The 22,606-nt window shown below is 33.6% G+C and overlaps 1 protein-coding gene across 1 annotated transcript in view; it reads right to left on the bottom strand.

Annotated features, from left to right (window-relative positions):
- Nucleotides 1-5,133: 5,133 nt before the first annotated feature.
- The window catches only part of LOC106717085 (ankyrin repeat domain-containing protein SOWAHC), a 41,992-nt gene continuing 24,519 nt past the window's right edge, over nt 5,134-22,606 (bottom strand). The window contains exons 4-13 of the mRNA XM_045685999.1: nt 16,786-16,797; nt 16,404-16,406; nt 14,359-14,361; nt 12,284-12,373; nt 11,523-11,528; nt 10,380-10,452; nt 9,568-9,660; nt 9,072-9,271; nt 8,248-8,361; nt 5,134-5,294 (exon numbers count right to left, since the gene is read on the bottom strand). Of these exons, the coding sequence (XP_045541955.1) occupies nt 5,190-5,294; nt 8,248-8,361; nt 9,072-9,271; nt 9,568-9,660; nt 10,380-10,452; nt 11,523-11,528; nt 12,284-12,373; nt 14,359-14,361; nt 16,404-16,406; nt 16,786-16,797 (699 nt within the window). The 3' untranslated portion in view covers nt 5,134-5,189. The remainder of the gene's footprint in view (nt 5,295-8,247; nt 8,362-9,071; nt 9,272-9,567; nt 9,661-10,379; nt 10,453-11,522; nt 11,529-12,283; nt 12,374-14,358; nt 14,362-16,403; nt 16,407-16,785; nt 16,798-22,606) is intronic.

The raw sequence follows: 22,606 nt of genomic DNA, 5'->3' as shown, positions 1-22,606 counted from the left end.
ATGCGTCCTCTCCACCGTCAAATCCACTTTCCCTTCCCATTCCATTCCTAATAAGAAAAGGATGGGAAGGCGACGTGGAGTAAAATTAGGCCTTCGGCACCACACTCATCGGACGAAACGCGGAATTGCTGCACTTCACGCCTGTTTTCTGTTTCCGGCCAATTCGTGCGTTCAACAAATATTGTTTTTTCGGGATCTACCACAGTCAAGTAACCGAAAAGTTTTGCTTTTAGTTACAGGATGTAGAGCTTTGCTATATTTATTGAACTAGCTTTTCCCGCGACTCCGTGCGCATGGAATTAAAAAAAACTTAATAAGTAGTCTATATTTTCTTCAAAATTTTGTTCTTTATCTGTGGCAAATTTCATCAAGATCCGTTCAAATGTTCTGGAGATATCTGCAAATAAACATCCACCGAACTTTATAAGTAAAATTATTATTAAATTAGTTAAGTTCAAGGGACAAGAATATGGATAATATTTGATTGATTATGTATCTGACATCTGTTGAACAAACCGTGTGTTACTTCCCTTATATTCCTTAACAATAAGTTAGAAATATATAAATGGGAAAGTCTTATAATGTAATAACATACCACCTACTGTCTACGAAGCTATCGTATATACGAGAAATAATATGACCGAAATATCAATTGCGCTTACGAATTTCGGTGAATTATTAGAGATAACAATCAATTGGATGTCATAGAGACGAGACAACCTTCGCACAATTGTAACTCGCCCCTAATTTGTTGTGGTAAACTAAGACAAAAATGAAACGATTAAGTAGTTACTGAAGAAAATAATAAAACACCCTTTTTGAAATCCATAACACCCCCAAATGTTTTTAAATTATACATCAATCATCGAAATCACTACAGACCTTACAAGAGCTAGCAAATGTATGGATCTAAGTGTATAAAATAATATATTTTCGCCAAAATATGAATGCTTTTTATAAACTTACTAGCTGTCGCCTGCGACTCCGTCCGCGCGCAGTTGATAAGCTTATATGACACTTTCGTAGATTTACCGTAGCAGCGCCATCTACTGATTACTTACCTAACCCAGTCGAAAGGTATCGACATCTGTTAGAATCATTTGGAGTTAACAGATAATTGTGACTGTCAAATAATAACAGACAAATAATTAGCAATAAATTAAAATTGCGACTATAACTTGAGATTTAAACAATCTCAAGTTGGATCGAACTGCACTTGGTGTGCGAATTTTATTAAAATCGGTTAAGTGGTTTAGGAGTCCATTGAGGACAAACATTGTGACACGAGATTTATATATATAAGATTTTGCAAGATTAACATACAGCCAGAAATTACCGGTATAAGAGCGCCGTTCTCACCGAGCCAGAAAAGTTGTGTGTTAAGACAAAAATTAAATAGTCACTCGCTGATAGAAGACCTTTCTAGCGATAACATTTTTTTAGAGATCTCTTTATTTATTTTTGCGTAAATCCATTACGCTGTAATTGTTGGCATATTTATTCCGTCCACGCGTGTTTCTGGCAATCTCGGTGACGCGGAGCCGAGGACAACACAAAAAAAAAAAATTATGAGTTGACATTGCGTTGCAATTAAATAGTAGTAAACCGAAGAATATATTCTTGTTGAACATAGGGCACACAGTGATGAACACAAGTGACTAATAATACCAAAGTTGAATATGAAGAAATCTTTTTTGAAAATGGAAAAAGCCACACGACATTAGCTTTCTTATACTGTAATTTTTTTAACTTTAAAATGTTATGGTAGACAGATCCTGTCCTTAAAAGTCAAAGTTGTTCTCTATCACTTAACTATCGGTAAACTGTTTCGTTTAAACATACTGGTCAGTAACATCTGAGCAATTGGCCAGTAAGAAATATGTATTTATACTTTTTTCATTAATAAATTTTGTCGTTTCCATTCTTTTTTTATTTTCATTTGCGAATTACTCTCTACTGGTGCAAAAAGCAAATATCAAATTTACAAATCAAGATCTTAACCCCTGAGCCACTGACGCTAAGAAGACTTTACTTTAGTATAATCAACGTAATTCGATTTCCTGTAAGATAGGATAGGAAGCAGTTGAATATAAAAAGGGTATTTTTATTCTACTAATTTAAGCCAACTGTAAAAGAATGAACTTATTATATTTATTTATGCATAGGAAAATATTGTAACCAATAAAATCATTTTGATCGTCCTCTTGTTCCGACTATAATATATTATATTTTACTAAAGTTGTCAAAAAAAATTGTTTCATTTTGGTTTGAATACTTTTTGCTCATTATCAACATCAACAATTTTACGAACTTTGATTCGTAAAATTGTTGTTTGAGGAAGCCATGATCGTTATATCATGTTTTAAATATATCTCCTTTTCTTTTTTTTTTAATTTTCCTCACTTATTTTTCTTATTATTTTGTGCAAAAAAGTTGGTATTTCCAACATTTTTAAATGGTGTAGATTTACCATTACATTATAATTAAAAATAATCGCTAAAAACATAAGACATTTCAATATATTTCAAAAGTAGCTGTCGCCCGAGATTCCGTTTGCGCGGAAGAAAAAAACGTAGTACGTAGCCTTTGTGTTCTTCCAGACTATGTTCAACATCTGTGCCAAATTTCATCAAGATCCGTTGAGCCGTTCCAGAGATCAAACAAACATCCATCCATCCATCTAAACATTCGCATTTATAATATTAGTAAGATAACCAAGAGAACAATACAGTCCCTGAGATTACCGTTTCTTGTATCGGATCCTTTATCAAAGGAGAACTTGAGATGTTGGTTGTAGCTGAAAAAATAAAACGTCTCTTCTTCTGGTTTACTGTTTTAATGCCATTTTACAATTCCCATGAGTTTTGCGTTTGTTTCCATATTTTACAAATTTAAACAAATACACATTTAATAGAAACCTTTATGGTACATTTAAAATATGTTTATACCAATGCTCGCATGGCGCTACTGTAGTGCTAAGTCATGTATCACGTTGCTATACAAAAAAGAATCTTATTTTCATATAGTGTAAGATTAATTTTGTAAGTAGCGTAATTTTGAAAAAAAAAACGCAATTTTTTTTTGATATATGATTTATTATTTATATATTGTACTTGTGCAAATTAAAATGTTTTTGTAAAAAAAAGATTATATGTTATTTCATAAACAGAAAAAACTGTAAAACGAATACGTTTGAAATTTACAATAAAATGTACTGGAATGAGATTGTTTGGATTTAATTTATCACATAAAAAAAATCGATTATATCAAAGTAACATTAATAATATTTAAAATAATATTTCATTAGGGAATGTTAAAAGTATTTTCGAATATAATCCATGATAGGAGGTATTTCGGTCTGATAACATAAGTCAGAACAATAAATTAAATTAAATACAAATGTCTCAGGTCAAATAATAATATATCTGTCTCTCATCTTAGTTACAGTAAAGCGTGTAATACATCGTGAGTAATCTTAATTTAAAAAATAAAAGCATTTTTCTTTCTTTCACAGTAAACAAACGAGCAACTGTCTACCTGAATTCGCCGAAATAGCGAAGTGACCGCTGCTCATAGACATCCACAATTTCAGATGTGTTGCCTACATCTAATCAACTCGAGAAGGGAACACACAGAAAGTAAATATTTTCTCTTCCTATGCTTTACCTCCTCCGTCAAATCTACTTCGCCTTTCCATATAAGAAAAGGGTGGGAAGGGAAAGAGTACTAAAATTAGGCCTCCGGCACCACATTCATCGGACAAAACGCGGAATGGCTTGAACTTCACGCTTGTCTTTACTTGTGACATTTTTATATACAGAACGACTATTTGATTCGTGGTCCCATTAAATAAAATTTAACTGATAAATGACCTTTTTCTAATATTCATTCTGGTACCATTTATCTAACTCTCCTTTCGTGCAAAAGCGGATCTGAACCGAAATACAGATTTCGCATAACTATTGTACAGTGAACCTATTTGAAGGTTTAACCATTGTTTTTTGAGATCTAAATCTTTATATAGAAAATATCATCATACCTGTCATTATTTTTGATAAAATAGAGGTAACAATATTAAACGGAATTTAGGTCTCAGAAACCTACTGTTAGTGGAATGAAAAGATTACATAAGTTTAATGTCAAATAGCATAATATTTCATTTGTATTAAAACAAATAAGACAATAATATATATCAATATAAGTTCACCGGAATTACTATATTTCCATTTCGTTTCGACCTCTGTGTCCATACAATGTACTACGATAACACTTACATCGTAAATTGCATATTTTAGTCATGCTTTTAAATTTAATTCATATATTTTTTACAATATTTGTCACACAGATTTTAATAAATTATTTATAAAAGGTCACTCGATTATCGTTTTTTTGATTGTTCACGATTTCGTATGTCAATATAAATCATTTAGATTTACTAATGTTTAATATTCAACCAAAGTAAAAAGTATATAAACATCAAGCAAGTTAAACTTTTGTCTATTATTTGTCTTAATTATGATAATTAAATTTAATTCTCAAATTTTATCGGAGTATTGTCAAAGCTACAATAATTCGCATACAATTAAAAATTGGTAGGAATATTCAGAACATAATTACTTGTGAACCCTAAAAAGTCTCAACTTTTTCAATCGTTATATCTGAAAAAAAAAAAGGTGACATATTCAGAAAAAAGAAAGAATTAGTTAACTAGTTATCGCCCGTGACACCGTCGAAATTAAAAAAAATTAAGTAGCCTACGTATTTTTCCAGACTGTGTTTAACATCCTTGCCAAATTTCATCGAGATCCGTTCTAGAAATATCTTCTAATAAACATCCATCCATACATCCATTAAAACTTTCGCATTTATAATATTAAGTTAGATTTTATATTATACAATTAGGTGTAAAGTAATTTATTGATTAAATTTATTATATCACCTAATAATTCAACTTTTAACATTGTATATTTTAATATCCAAATACATACATCGATGGCGACTTTTCGGGGGTTCCTAACATTCCTACAACAATGCAAATTATTGTAGCTTCATCCCTTAATTATGCTTAAATTTACTTCATTATATTTAAATACCTATAATTAATTTCATATAAATGATATTTAAATCTAAAATACTTGTAATACTTATTATTGTTTAAGTACAGTTGTTCGTTGCTTTTTTTAATGTAATTATGTACAATGCGAGGCACGTTGTTGTTTCCAAGCTGAATGGAAACCAGCAGCGCTATCTGAATCCGAATCTCTTTCTTCGCTTACACCAATTTGAGCACGAGGCTGAAATAATACAATAGAAGTGTCAACTAATAATAATTAGTTCGTTCGGAAAGTCATTTCGTTTATTCACAACTTAGAATTCTTAGTATTCTCGACTTAGGATTCGTGTATTCTCGACTTAGGATTCGTGTATTCTCGACTTAGGATTCGTGTATTCTCGACTTAGGATTCGTGTATTCTCGACTTAGGATTCGTATGTTCGTGTCGGTTGGAGCTGATAAAGTGATGTGTCCATACCGGTTGTCTTGACAACGTTAGAAATAAACAAGATGTAATAGACAATTGTCCTTATTTTACGCATTTTAAGAATAAACAATAAAGGTATTATTAAACATAGAAAATAGAAACAAACTTAGAAGTAAACATAGAAAACGGAAATAAAAGCGAAATGACTTTCCGAGCAATCTAATATTATGTGGTTAGTTACAACAATAGATGGCGCTGAGTTAAATTTGAATATATTTTTATTATACAAACATTAGTGAGACATTATCATTAACTAATATTATAGTTATTGTTATATTTTTATTGATAGAAAGAAATGTAAAAGCACTTTTGTATTAAATACTTGTTGCAGATACAAACGGATCTCTTTGTTTATACGTTTTTATTCATAATTTAATATATTTCTTTTTTATTATTCAAAAATGCATAAGTTGTAAATATTTATTCTTTTTAGTGAGTGCTAATTGTTTCTTTTCGCCCTTTTTATTTAATTATTTTCATTTTCATTCTTTTACAAATTATCCTAAATTACTGTTGCCTTTCCTTAACAATAATTATTAATTTATATCACACTAGCGACCCGCCCCGGCTTCGCACGGGTGCAATGCAAAATATACCTACTACAGAATAAATGCACAATTTATTTAAGGTACTTAAATGGATAAGGATTAATGCTGTATTGTTTAAGATCTCTTCGTAAAAGAATAAAAATGGTTATGCTGGGTTATCCCTAAGAGATAGACATATACCATCGCGGACTTTTTTGTTGAACTTTTTAAGGTGAACAATACTGTAGTACTTTATTTTGGTCTATCTCGTAGGGTTCAGCCAGCGTTTGCAATATAAGCGCAAAAAAACGTGCTTATTTACGACATCACATTAGAAAACTTTAAATTTATCAGTGTTTCTCTACTATATTATGCATTTATTATACATACAAACCTTCCTTAAGAATCACTCTATCTATTAAAAAAAACCGCGTCAAAATCCGTTGCGTAGTTTTAAAGATCTAAGCATACATACGGACATACAGCGAAAGCGACTTTGTTTTATACTATGTATTGATATTGTAAAGTGATAGTTAATTATAAAAGAATAATAGCTACATTTAGTAAGTTAAAAAAAACGCTTTTAAGGCGAAAATAATAGAAAGAAATGTGTAAGTGAAAGTGTAAAAAATTAAATTAATTACTAATGTAATTTTTTGCAATATTGTGAATTAACAACGAAAATACAAAAGATTTAAATCATCTATGGTATTAATTTATATTTTAACATTATATTTGTAGGGAAATCAATTAAGTGGGATCTATAACTTGTCGATATATGAGCCGCTTATTTTGAAAGTGGCCTAACTCCATTTATCTTCAAATCGAGATATTGAAAGTTTTGCGTTTCAATGAATTTAAAAATATACGTATAAGATACTAAGGAGTCATACTGCTTTAGCGTATCTAAGGATGTTAAATTTAAAGTTCCTGTTAAAATTGTGGCAATTATTAAGTAAATAACGTGCGTTTTCTTATCAAGAATGGAGTTGGGCCACTTTCAAAATTAACAGCCAGATTCATTATTTGAAGGTGCCCAAGTCCATTCAACATAATTTAAGATGTTTCAAATTGAAAAAAAAAAAAGAATACGGAATTTGTTTTGCATATGTTGAAAACACTTCGAAAACATAATTTATGCGATTCAAAACATTTTTTAATTACATAACATAGAAAATTACAAACATAAATTTATTACAAAACAATATTATTCATCTACATTTTGTGCGTGTGAAAGGGATTTGAAAAAATCATGATGGTCTGGTGGTATGTATCGTAATAGGTCAATCATGTCCTTAAATTTTGCTGTTGTAAGTTGCCTAATATTTTTATACAATGGTGCCATTACAATATTTTCGAACCTCTTTGGTCTACCCCGACGTGGTAATAAATTCAGAACTTTAAAATTTTCATTTTCATTCATGGATGTCATATAAAAAATTTTATATGGTTCATTTCTGACAAAACGCATCTAACATATTCTTAACCAGTTTACTGATTCTCCATCAGAATTTTTTACTCTTTTAAAAATTGCGTCTTCTAATAATTTTGTCGATACAAAATCTTCCTGTCTCATTTCATTGAGAATAAAATTATTACCCTTCCGACACTTTTTAATAATCATGTAATATTATTGGGCAACGTATAGTAAATTATTTTTTTTAATGCCATTTCTACCACGGCAAAATCTCTATCATTTGGTAAAAACGAATGTCCTGATATTAAAAAATTATGATCTATAAATTCTACATTATTGGATAATGGCTTTGGATAAAGCTTGGTCAATTTTCAACCACATTAAAGCTACTTTAATGTTTCTTTTTTGGCCGGTGCACATGTCACTGTAAGCTATGATGTGTTTTTCACTTCTTAATTTTTTAATATGTTTTAAGATGCATGAAACAATAACTTGATGTAACTATAAATGGAGTTGGGCCACTTTCAAACTACACGGCTCAGTTATTCAATTAATTCGGAAAACTTATGTGTAAAAAATGTATCGTATTTTCTCTGAATATAAGCAATCTGAAGTGCTTCACTGATAAATAACATGAAGTTGTACATGTAAACATGGTCACCGGCAAAAAATTGAAAAACGGAGTTAGGTCACTTTCAAAATAAACGGCTCATATAGAGATCAGTATACCAATCAGTACGGAAAGCTGGTAATTAAAATGTACCTGATCAGGAGTTGAAGGTGTGCTCCTGCTGTGAGAGCCTACGTTACGACGGCCACTTGCTCCTCTCCGACGTACCTTGTTACTCATCGGTGGTGGCATTTGCTTATCATTCTTCTGTAACAAATATAACTGGAAAATATCAACAAAATCTATTGCACGAATTAGCTTAACCAGTACTTAGAAATCATTTCGCGTATAGATTGATGAGAGTTCCGGAAGCCTAATTTTAGGCCTGTCCTCTCTTTTTTTTTTTTTGGATTTCTTTCACTTTCCAGCGTCGGTGACTCAAGGATTAAGTACATGACTTGCAATCTGCAGATCATGGGTTCGAATACCGTTATGTACCAATGTGTTTTTCTAGTTTCGATTAACATATGTACATTTATCCGACGTTCTTACGGTGAAGGAAAACATCGTGATGATGTACATATCTGAGAAGAAATTCAATGATATATGTGAAGTCAACCCGCACTGGGCCTAAGTTGACTATGGCCTAGTCACCCCTAATTTGGGGTAGGTTCCGAGCCCCTCAGCGGGGACGTATGATGATGATGACTCTTTCACTTTCCATTTTTTTCTTATGAAGAAGGAGTGGAGGTGGATTTGGAGGAAAGACGCATAGGGTTTTCTTATTGGAAAGGGACATCAAGTTCGTCTTTTCATTTGTCACTCCCTATTTGATTATACAAACTTTTACACAATCCATATATTCCTCATCCATCATCTTCTAAGTACCTGTACCGATGTTCTACTATATCCTTGTCACTATAACCTTTTGCTTCTTAATTTCTCTGTCAGTTTGAGACATTATTATAAAATATTACCGGTATATTGTCAGCTGAGCCCCAAGTTTTGTGTAGTTGTTCACCATCATCAGAACGTCGGTCCAAATCTCTTTCTCTTATTGATTTAGGAACATATGCAGAAGACCGCGTCGCTCCAACACCAAGGAAATTACTGAATGCCTCTGTTGTCTTCTTTACTCGTACATTCAGAGATCCAATACGTAAAAATCCTTCTTTTTCTGAAATACAATTTTAAGATCTCAGAGATTCGCTATTAATGATCACTTCAACGTAGCCAAGAAATACTTTGCTCGCTTCGATGAGAACATTCTTTTATCACAGTGTTTTATGTCATTTAAACTCTAGATATGAGATAAACGAAGCGTTGATGATTTATATTTAATTCGTTTTCGTCAAACAAAGCAAATCTAGGCAGAGTTCTTTTTGATTTAGGCAATGTGCAAAAAACTTTAGTCATTAAATAATTGACGTAGACCGATTCTATTACATTGGAAATCAGTAAACACCAACTTACTTCGATAAGAGCCAGGCGAAAGAGAAGTGTCCATACGAACTAAATACTGCCTAGGTTTCCTACCAGACCAGTCCCTTACATTTGGATCGGCATCTGTAAAGTAACGTTGTTACTCATCATTTACTGATTTAATCACAATACTTATACTAATATTATAAATGCGAATTTATAGATGGATGGATGTTTGTTTAAAGTTATCTCCTTCTTCATCTTCTTCTTATAGTGCCATCTTCTTTCGAAGGTCGGCGATCATTAAGGCAACTTGTACCCTTGTCACCGCGGCTCTGAAGGGCGAACGGGTACTCTTTCCGAACCACTGGCGTAGGTTTTTAAGCCAGGATGTTCGACTTTCACCTACACTTCGCTTTCCTGTGATCTTTCCTTGTACGATGAGCTGCAGTTAGTTATCTCCGGAACGGATCGACGGATCTTGATGAAATTTGGCACAGTTGTATATAGTCTGGAAGAACACGTACTACTTATTAAGATTTTTTTTAATTCCGAGGGCGACAGCTAGTTTATTATAATTTTAACTTAAGGAGACAGAAATAAAGAAAATGCAAACTTTTGCTTTGCAGAAAAATTGTATCTTACTTTAAAAGATAATTTTAGAAATATATTTCAAAAGATAAGGCGGAGAAGAAACAGTATAAGTTAAAATGTTATCTATTAAAACAACAATAAACTGTAAACGTAGATTTCTTCTGACGAGAAACTTGTATTGATACATATTATGTTCCCTTCTATTTTACAAAACAGAGATTACAACTTGTATTAGTGACACAGCAGTGGAATTCTACGGTAAAACTCACCGTAAACATCTACCAGAAGATTGTAAACGTTTTCGTTGCGGAACTGAATTGCGATATGGAGAGGAGTGTATCCCTGAAAGAAGAAAAAGAAGAACATATGTTATTCTGAAGATGATTTATTGCTACTTTGATTTATTTATGTATTAACAATCGCATATAATATAAATTAAGGGAATGGGACCTTTTCGATTTATTAATTATTAATTGTAAAACTTCATTTATAAATAATCCATCCATCCGAATTTAAAATCTTTGTAAGCAATATATACCAAGATACAACATAAATGTTCATCTCTAGTTTCCAATAAATTCGCAGCACAAATAAAAAAAAAACAGACTGCATACGAGTCGAAGTATCACATCCCACATGTTTACGGACGGCGATCCTATCTCACACGTGCATAAAATATTTCAGAGTTGGAGGCCGTCCTGCCTTGTGTATTGTGGATGAGCCAAACCCGAGAAACCTAGGCTATACATAAATTTAGGCCTTACATATACAGAAAATATACAAGAAATTTCTAGAGAAAACATATTTTAACAAAACATTTTAGTATAGCCTAAATAGGCCTCAAAGAACTAAAAAATTTAATTGAAAATTTGTTTGTCTATTTTAAATTATAATAATATCTTAGCCTACTTAAGACAAAGAGACTTACTTAGACTACTTAAGAAAAAAAAAAGAAAAAAAACCTAGCATTATTCTTGGATAACTTGCATCATAGAACTTCGCATCTGCCACCTTCATAACGTTTGCGACCTCGTTTCAAATATTTATATCGAATAATATTCCAGATAGATATTACACACACTTGGATAACTCCCGCCGAATATTACAATGCGACAGATGTATTGAAACTAAGTGAAAGTTTGCTTTAGAAATCAAAGCACAATATAACTTGCAAGAAATATATTATGCTCCTACTGAAGTAAAATGACACTGTATATAAAATTGTTAGATGAAAAACAGATGTTTAATGTATGTATCTTTTAGACACTTCTATTTATCAATATAACATTTAAAATCATATTGGGTCAAGCTGTAAAACTTTTTGAGTTGTACATAAAAAAAATCTAAGTGGTTAATTTAACAGACGGTCGTCTCTAGACTCTACAAGTAGCGGGGCTATAAAATAAACTTACCCCATTCTGCATCCGCCGATGTCGCCGCCGAACGCCACATGAAAAAGAGTGCAATGAAACTTTAACAGCCGCGTAAAACAGGCAAAATAGCCTCGAGCAACTAAACTTGATTGGACATTAAAACTTCTAGGTAAAACTGGGGAGAAGTGCCCAGTTACGACCCTCTAAATGTAAACACCTAATTAGTGCGTCTAGTAGTCGGTACATTCGATTTAACTGCTTTCGATATTACGATTACGAAAGGATTAAACGTTCCATAATACAATTGGAATTAAAAAGAAAATAATCTCGAACCACTTTAGATTAAGTTAAAAATCCGCATTATTTTTAAATACAATTTATAACATTGTATATCTTTTAATAATGCATATTCAGTTTTCAATAGTAAAGTTCACAAGGCTTGTAAAAGTATTTTTTCTGAGCGTTAAAATTGAATGGATAGACGTCCACTGACGCAAATTATTCCATTCCCTTGCTGTGTGCATAATGAAAATCGAAACAAAGCGCTTCATATGGATTCGAGGAACGTTCAAAATAAAAAGATAGGTGTCCCAGTACGCCTTGATGTTCATAGGAAAGGGAGAAAAAATTAAATCGTGGAACTCTCGATGGCACTCTATAAAATGTATGACGTAAAAGCAAATTTAGATCGTTTTTGTATAAACCATTTACCCAATCTGAGATCTGACAGATCTAAATAATTGGTTTGTAAAAAATATAATAGTTTGAAAATGTTAATATAAACATGGTAATATACTCACGGAACGTTCATTGATGACTTGACGAGCGACACCGGCTAGCAGTTTTACTAAATTTTCATCACCTCGCTTGCAGGCCCAGTGCATTGCAGTCTGGAAAATAAAACAAATACCATGTGAAATTTCTACTAGCAATTAGTAGCGTTGTATTAGTAAGAGTCTTATTTGTGTAAACGTTTTAGTTAAACTATTTCTTAAAAGTGAATAAGAAATTCGATAATTGATTTTCAACAACCTGAAAGTTCTTTAATACATTTTACTTTTCGTTAGTTGTTAAATGACCTTCGTTCTAATTTTTAGAACCGTAAAAAAAGGAGCGAAATATTCTAAATCTTAATTCAAAACACGATTCTATCACGAAATGAGTTTAGTAGGTCGAGGAACAAATTACTTGATTGCCAGGCTTTTATTTTTATATGTAAAACATTTTGATGGACAATATAATGTCCAAATTATAGCTCTTTATAATCGGAACGTATTAGGATGATTTGCATCCAGATTAAAGATTATATTTTGGTGAAGTTGGCTGCTATTAGCATAGTTACAGGAATTAGCCAACCATCATCAGCCGTCATTTTAATTTTTAAATCGCTGTTGTAAGTGCAGCATAAAATTTCGGGACCGGAATCAAGTTAAACTTTTTAACACAACTTTATTAAGGTGTTGAGTTTATACTCTATGTAAATAGGGAATGTTGTTTCTGTTCAATTATTCTTACACTACAAATTTAGTATCATGTAATATCCATTTTATACTAAAACATATAATACTAATTAATCGTTAGATGTATCAATTTGGGTATCCTGTAGACATACATATATTTTCTTAAATACGAAATTGGATCGCTCTACCTGTTCTGCGACGTAAACATTTGATATTTGAGGGTACGAGTTACCTACCAATCGGAGTATGGACAAGGTGTAGGCGTGATCGTAGCTGATTCAGTGGGGTAGTTAGTGGCGGGCGGTCCTAGGTTCGGCGTCGCACAGAGAAATATTGGCGCCGAGGGAAGCGCTGTTAATTTCGAGCGAGTGCTGGCTGCTGCTACGATTTTCCACGTATCAATACGAGTGACACATTAGCGACGGAAGCGGGAGCGGGAAGGAGCACGCAAAGATTGAGACAAAGCATTACCAAGATCTCTAAAATAGTGCGTGAAGTAAAATATGGAAAACCAGATCAAGATAAAACGAGGGTCGTTTCATTGTATCACAAATGCCTTATTTGGTTTCTTAGATTAATCCGAGAAGGCCATCACCCTACCGCATCAAACGAGTTACCGCCATCCGCATCATATATATCTACCTATTTTGTTATATAGTATGAATACAAACAAATTCAAATTAATACTAATTTGAAGTAAATTTTATAGTTAAGTTTTCGCTACCTCAAACCGCAACCGTTAACGCTATCCGGCGTGATGTAGTAGTGTCCTTAGTTCACCGCGGTTGTCGGTATTGGTAGAGGCATTTTCGGTCCATGTATCGATGGGGGAGAGTATTCTGTGTCCAATATCCTAGCTAAATTATAACTAGATAACTTGCACGTTCGAATTAATCTAGGAAAATCTAACCTACGAATTTAAGCTCAATCTCTAAACGTTTTTACCTTTTATAGATATAGCGTACGGGAGTTATGATGTTTGGAAATTAGGCAAACACTTTTTTATTGCCTTATAGACATTTGGATAATACGAAGCCATTACATATACGTCATTTTAGAAATAACAATGGAATTGTTTTACGTATTGCATCATCAAAAATAACATTAAAAAATATTCGTAGATCTCATTAAACATTTCAAACCTCCTACGCGACATTGAGAGGTTGTAAAGTTTTCTTCGCTCGAGATGACATTTTATGAAGCTACATAAAACCTTCGGCGTTATATTATTTCACATAAATATCGCGACTCGTAGAATTCTATTCGACGGTTACGTCCTAACGCTGCTGCGTTATACCGTGTGGCAGTGATCTAAAGAACGACGTCTGTCGTTTCTTCGCCATGACAATCGCTCGTGTGGGTGTCGCGTTATGTGTGCAGAGCTATTTAATAAAACATAGTTAAGACATACTTACATACTGCACAGGTGATTGCGTCGCATACATGAAAAAGAAAACATTGATTGATTAGTGGATATTGACAGACAAACGAGAAACATCGATATTAAACGGTCCCTAACCAAAACATCGTGTACTGATGTCGACAAACAAAATAATGTATTGTTATCAGATTGCACTGTTTTTCATATTTTTTGTAACGATATGGTTAAAGAAAAGATTGTAAAGTAGGAGCCGTTTTCCTATAAAAAAATATTTAGCGGTAAAAAAGAAACTTAGGTACAAATATAAAAACCAAAGATCAAATACCAAACCGACTAAAAGAAAAAAGATCCTCCGGAAACAATGGCTCCTGTGGTTCACATTTACTGATCTTAAGAGATTACCTGAACTGATGTCTAAAGTCGTGTATTTTTAACTAGAAACAGCATATCTCGATGTCGTGGGTTAAAAATGTCGTAAGTTGTACGAAAACAATCTTTGTGGAGTCCGGACAGAATCCTTCGGATGTGTTCTGTAACGAAAGTCTAACTCGAGCAACGTTTCCGGGTCACCCAACCGCCGAATTTACTAATTTATCGCCCGCTAAGCTAATAAATTTAAAACAGGATTACGCGGTTCGTGCACAAAGCAAAGCTTTATAATTTGCCTGATATAAATCTCCTCTCCTTTGACTCTAACATTTGATACTAATTTAAAACATGAGGGTAACGCCTACAAGTGGGTGTTGCCGCGTCTTACTTGACTTTGCTAAAGTTTGTACTCGCTTTTAACGTTGTAAAATTACAGTTAAAAGGAGGTTCTATTATTTAGCGCGATATAAAACATATTGAGAATATTTACAGTATGTAAAGAGAGTTACAGAGTGATCACAAAGTAAATAATGCTACATTAATTTCTTATGAAACTCTCATTGCATATTTCCGCGAAATTCCGTTTGTAGTAGTAGTTTATGAGTTTGTTTTGCTTAGACAGAAAATATGGACAGTGTGCTTTCATTTATAACAAGAAAAGATTAACTACATTGAAAAAAATTGTTCTTAAAAACGTGTTTTTTTTTTTGGATTTTTCACTACATCGAATTAGAGTGTTGGCCACCATCACGAAGCAACATAGATGTTAATAGTAGTAGAACAACGCTAATCAATGTTATAGCACTCGCCTTCGGATGACAATATAAATCCATAATGTCCAACGGTTGCATTATTAACATCGATATAGTATACACTAAATTCACAAAAATTTCGGCTACCAGTTTTTTTAGTGTCAATAAAATTACACCAGCTTCCGTCCACGCCGACGTGTAAATTGTTATAGGTCACTTTATATTATGCGTTAAAAAGCAATTTTGTGTTTTCTGTAAGCGGACTGGGATTCCTCACAAAGTGTTCATTCATTTTACCCACTGATGCCAAAGCGAATCTAATAGTACTAATGTGAGTGACTTCAGTTAACGCCCGAGTACCGTAGTGTTTTATTTTTTTGTATAAAGTTTTGATAAATTGTTGCGCATACGAACATCAACACATAATCCAACACTTATAGGGGTACATAGAAAATAAATGTATATTGCGTCTACATTACTACCTGTTCGTCAAGTTTACTAATAGGGATTTTAAGTAGATCATACTCAGATATAATTATTTAGTCATAGTAAGATGGCGACTTCCAGATGAATTCACAATTGTCACTGTCAAAATGTGACAAATATGCTTGTGTGCGTATGATGCAATATCTATTATTTAACATCACTTTGGATCGTGTAAATGTGAACCCGGATTGTTTGAGGGCAGGCAACAACTGTACCGAGCGAGCACAAGGCATGTCCCGGTGTTCGGCCGACATCCGCTACCACGTCATATTGATTGCGTTTGCATGTACGTCAATTAGGGTCCGCGGAACGATGTGTCTTCGGCACGACTAATTATCGTCTTGTCATCTTGTATGTGTGTGTAATTATGCATATGAGCTAACACCGACTGTGATATATTGGTGATATGTAATTGAGTAATTTCCTATTATTTCGTGTAACATAAAATGTAACTATATGAAGTGATACTTACGCCCTGACATACGGCAGTTGATGCATGGCGCCAAACATAATAAAACCGGAAAAGAAAACATTCTGATTAATAAATATTAATACGTGTAGTTAGTTACATGTAGGGTGCTATTTTTTTGAAAACTCCACGACGAGCGTGTAATTTCTGATTGTGATTTCCCCCCGATACCAAAGAAGAAATGTCTCTCAAGGAACTCTAAATGTAAATACTTGCCGTAGACAAATATCTACATTTTGTCTGTATCGTTATAATATAGTTATAAACTTCATAGATACATCAAGCAATAGTCATCTGTGTTTGTAATACCAATCTCAATCGGGTGGTTCCTTATTTCGTGCAGATTCTTATGGCGGTGAATATCAAAATCAATTTCTGTTCTTACCGTGAAAGGATCCTGTAACAAAAGAAAAGGCAACTATATACATATTTGTGAAGCAAAAGAACATTGACTCGTATCACTATACTATTGAATACACGGCATCAATAATGTAGGGTTCAACAATTCCTAGCTCTATGCCCGAGTTTAGCAAAAATGCCGGCAGCCAATCAATCTCGCCTACATTCCCATAGCATACTCGACGCTTATGTACCTCGATCGCCGAATCACAAGATAAACTGTAAAAAAAATGTTGAGCGAAGCGTCGGCTGCGCATATTCCCATGGTCGGGAGACGATCCGACTGCGCTTTAATACACCCATAATCGTCGGACGATCGGGGATCGTATGAAATATGTAATACAGCTAATAGGTCTCGCTGGGTAGCTTCCTCAGCGGTCGCGGCCAATTTTGCCTTTGATAATAACCTTAATACTCCAGCGATATGGCCATGCGTGTACAATGAGGATAGCTAATGACGCGACCGCCTCCGCCGTCGATAATTCACCCGTTTTGTGAATATGTTTGAATACTGTATTGGATTTTAGCGATTAGGTCGTTCCGATACCAACCGTCTGCATTTATTTTTAATTTTAATACAAAACAATTTACAGTAAACGCCGAGGAGTTAAATTATATCATCAAAATGTTTAAATTATAAAACATATCGACGACATGTTTTGAATTTGTATTAAGAGCCTATTAAGAGCAAAATTTGATTATTAAGGTTATTTATTACTTTTACTTAAAATAATCAACAGTTTAATGTTAACCCTAGGGATATCTAACATAGATATCCCTAGATATCTAACTAGAATATTCTAGCATATTCTATCATATATATTCTATTATATATATAGATTAGCATATGCTAGAATATTATATATATTATAGCATATGCTAATCCTATACCAAATGAATTGCCATCGTATTGTTTGTCCAGCGGATAGGAGGACAACGGACAACAATAACGACAGCTTCATATCACATAGGAGTATGAGATCTCTTAAGATTTTAAATAAGGAAATTGCAATATTAATAAAAACTAATAAACTAATAAATTAATAATAAAAACATCAAACAACCGATATAAACCAAACATGCTTTACTGTTACAAATTATAATAAGAAGGATTAAATTAATTATTACAAAAAAATTAAAGCACCACGCTTAAGATTCGCCAGACAAAAAGAAACGTATAATTAATCACAATCTTGCAACACAGTCAACGTAGCACAATTAGTCATCGGGTGTCATTACGAGAGATGTGTGTTGGCCGTGTAAGTGATACGATGCCATGGCTATAAGTGTGGTGAATGAGGATTTCTAAAATAAGAGGCAATTTATTATCGAAAGCATTGCAGGCGCGGTGACGCAAACATTCGTCGACAGATATTAAGCGGTTAAACTACTGCATTAGAACGTACCGGGAACACGAGGCTCGTCTATACCATCTTCTGTGCGACTACGACATCCGAAACTTTTCCATACATCAAAAAGTCAAACTGTGACATGTCGTATAAAAAATTATAATGGTATATAAAAAAAACTTACGCTATTATAAATCGATTATAAAGTCTTTTAGTCATAAAATACTACTACAACAATGGTCACGATACATCGATAATTAACGTATCGGAAACAAGTTGAGGATTGTCTCTAACATTGTGAATTTAATTGCGGGCCTGTTAGCGGCTCACCCCGTGAATGTGTCGTTAATAGAGCGTTGTCTCTTCATTTTGTTTGAACGTTCACTGACTCTGTTATTTCGGAGCGGCTAATAAATTGCGCGATGACATGTGTCAGCTGCTCCAACGCCTCTGCACTCTTGCGTCGATGTCTCATTCCTCACGCTCTGCTCCTAAATTCTCTTATTTTATCAACGCTTCGTTCAATTTTCGTTTCGTTCCTTCGCAATTCTATTTGTTTGCGTTCGCATTATAGTTTCACTCGGGCTTAATTTACGTCCAGGCTACTTTTTTTCATAAGTCTGGCTGAACCCGGCGTGCTATGCAATGTTAAAGTCAAAATAATAGTCAAAAGCCTAAATTATGAAAATTTTAAATAATGTCACAGCATAAGCAACAATTTTCATTTAAAATTAAAAACGAAAAACTTTTTTATGCACCTTTGGCACACCCAGAGCATACTACGAATGTTTATTCAAAATCTGTCCAGTTATTTAGGAATGTACTAATAGGCGACAAACATTGACTTTATGAATTTATAAAAAGATAATATTCAAAAGAGTAGTGAAATATATTTTTCACATTTACACTTATTTCCGCAGACAATGTATCTTATATTACAAATTTCAATTCGTTTGATTGTAATCCTTTATTTTTCCCGTCGCTACCATATTTACCGTTTTATAAATGGATAGCGTGTTTTACAAACTTTAATGAATATTTTAAAAGCAAATGTAAATGTTGTTTAAATGTCGTCTTTTCGATTTATTAATACAAGTCTTAAGCTTGCAGGTGTTTTGAAGTAATTATGCATTTCAACTTAGACAACATAAACAATGAAAGTAGAAGAACTGTAAAGTTAATGTATATAGGTACTAGCTGTCGGTCGCGACTCCGTCCGCGCGGAATTAAAAAAAAAAAAAAAAAAAACTGTAAATCTAAACCATTCTCGAATCTCCACGAACACACACAAAAAATTTCATCAAAATTGGTCCAGTCGTTTAGGAGGAGTTCAGTCACATACACACGCACACAAGAAATATATATATTAAGATTTAATAAGAATTAGAATTGAAACGGAAATGAATTACACTAATTCGAATATTTTAATGACTTTCAGAGTAGCTCTTAGAAATGAAATAAATGGAACAGTTGAAAAGCAATGAAGCGTTTAGCAGTCCGGTAAACCGCTGCAAGATTTATGCGGCGCACGGGGAAAATAGCTTTCAAGCAGTGTTACTTATTTTAATTTCATTATTATACTTTTTTTAAAAGAGAAGTATTCATTATTTTATACGATTTTGACTTTATTTATGAAATCCGCGCAATTTTTTAAGTACATAAAAAAGAAAAGAAAAAGAAAAAACGGATTAAATAAAAATACATGCTACAGGGTAACGGTAACATAGTGTTTATATGTTTATATATTTCTATGTTATTTTTAATAAATTCATAAAGAGATGATAAATATTCAAAAAATAGTTTTTCTCAATCATATTCGGTTGAAAAGAACTAATTAAGATTAGAATGAATATATTAAACGATTGTTAACAAATAATGGCTTGCTCTATTACTTTCGCTTATTCGTGTCTAAGTAAATGTCGATACTCAGACATGGATCCCTTTTTTTTCTTCTTATACTTTTGTTCTCCTGACTTTCTTGCTTTTTAAAAGAAGTAAAACAGTCAGGACTGAACAGAATGTTAAATGCATATTCTCAATATGTATTTATTATACTCTTTAAAGGTTATATGAAGTTATAACTTTAGATTTTCGATTTTGAATTCTTGAATAAATTGTTCAGACAATTCAAAACAAGTTTAGAACCCTAAAAAGATCGTATAGAATAAATCAGTCATATATGTATTTCTTTTTACTATCGTTAATTACAGAAGGGCGTATATAAATAAAGAACGAGCGGCCATTGAGGCGGGCTGGAGGCGATCGCCGCGCCTCGACGTGTTGCGACAAGCAAATGCACTTATCTCACCGGCTCTTGAAAAACTGCCCCAGCCCGCTGTCGTCAGTTAGTTGCGCCAACAACGCCCTATAACCGGAGTCAATGCCTCCAAACTTCACATTAATACAGCATTTGGATACCAAAACGAACAAAAAGTAAGTCACAATCGAGAGGACAGAGGAAACAATAAGAAATTCATTTATGTCCGTGTTCTTTCCGTTATCGTTTCTTTTTTATCGTTAACGTTCAACGCAAAGATCGATGAATGGAAATTGAAATCCGACGAGTGTTTAGAATCGATCAAGAAATAATTAGCCTCGAGCAAATATACGATCCCGGGGCTCGCCCTTTCATAAACACATCGGTAGCCGGACGATAAAAAATAAACAGAAGTCATTGAAGTATTATCGGTACAAATAAATTGTCCGGCCGCGAATGAATATCAATAAATTGAAAATGTAAAAACATATCGTCGATTATTGTAAACAGCTGGCGGGCATTTATGCAAAACCGCTCATTCATTGGGCCAATTCAACAGCGGTAGCGAAGGCCGATGAAATTTTAATTGAAACTTAGGACGAGATATACGCTTTATCCTTGTCAGAAACTTAACGCGTTTTGCAAGAGAATTATTACTTTCGATCTTACTGTTGTTTGTTACAAACGCATATGCATTCTATTTGAATATAATTAATTTTTCATGCACATTTTAGAAAGTCAAATTGTGATGTTAATATTAAAAAATGTCAAAATTTTTAAGAACGTGAACTTATCAATTTACATAAATCCAAAACTTTCGCTGAACAAAGGCCTTATTAAAATCTTAAAGAGAACTTTAACTTGCGTTGACAGCCACATCATTAATCTTATAACAACGCAATCTCACAACTTCTCTATTAAAACAGAGCAACAGGAAAATACTCGGAAGTAAATAACTTTAAGATAAAATCAGAGCGGCCTTTTTGGTTGACGGCTAAAGAAGTAATTTTGTAGTATAGACAAATGTCAGTAAGTTAGTCATATGAATTACACAACAATAAACGCCGTAAAGAGTAAGCAGAGGTAAACAGTACTTTGATGATTTAATTGAAAAAGATGTTTCTATTCTCATCTAATTAATAGTGACCTTCAAATCATCTCGAACATTGCTTTTCGAGTATTTATAGCCTTCAAACTGTTGGTGCACAAATAAAAGATATTACCGGGAATTCCTTATGGTTATCGCAGATCCCGAATCTCCCTTTTCTTTGCATTTGGTTAAACAAATACTGGCCTCGTGGATCGGTGGGCAGATACTAATTAAAAACTATATTGGACCCGCGTCGTATATTATAATGACAGAGGCGCAGTGCTCTTAAGCATTCGGCTCGTTCGATTCGATCGTTTAGCGTTTATACGAAGATCGATTTATTATAATTAAATAACATAATTGATGGGTTGAAATATACTATTGCGTAAATGATTATGATGTATTAACGTTAGTCTTTGATAGGTAGTGAGTGCTTTCAAACAAGGAGTTAGGTAAAAGCTAATATGACCCAATTTACAGTATTTCAGTTGTGGGTAACATTTAAGAGGGGTATACGCCAGCAACAACCACATATGTTGCACGAACGGGCCGGCTCGCCCTGTGAAATACCATGACCATACAGAAGATATGCGTGAAGTGGTGGCAGATGCGCGTTTTGTCTGATGAGTGTGGTGCCGGTGGCCAAATTTTAGTCCTATTTCCTTTTCCACCCTTTTCATATAAGGCAAGGAGGGGGCAGATGAAGTTGCTGTGACTTGGAGGGAATTCATGGGAAGGGGAAATAAATGCAACACGAAAACATGTGTGTAAATCTCTTAAAAATGTAATTATCCTTTCCCGCAGCAAATAAACAAAGTGCGTTGTTGTAAGTTTAGGATGTTAGATGCGAAAGCATCGAATTCGACTGGAGTTTGCGTGGCTCGTTACAAAGCAGAAAGCGAAGGCGGGCGTTAGTTAATCACTATTCGCATCTGTGATGAAGTGTTGTGCGCTTGTAATTACTTCGTGTGTTGATTTAAGCTTTATCACCGGGCCGGGAGGAGGGAACCGCGGCCAGCCCTCGCGTCGCTATATTGAATTTATCCCTCACCAGATAACTACGCACAATTACCGGACCGATGCTGACGCCGCCACGGAAACCTATTAAAAT

Source organism: Papilio machaon, chromosome Z (genome assembly GCF_912999745.1).
Source record: "Papilio machaon chromosome Z, ilPapMach1.1, whole genome shotgun sequence".
Taxonomy (NCBI): Eukaryota; Metazoa; Arthropoda; class Insecta; order Lepidoptera; family Papilionidae; genus Papilio; species Papilio machaon.
The sequence above is the reverse complement of the archived record's forward strand: the minus strand, read 5'-3'. Positions and strand labels throughout refer to the sequence as shown.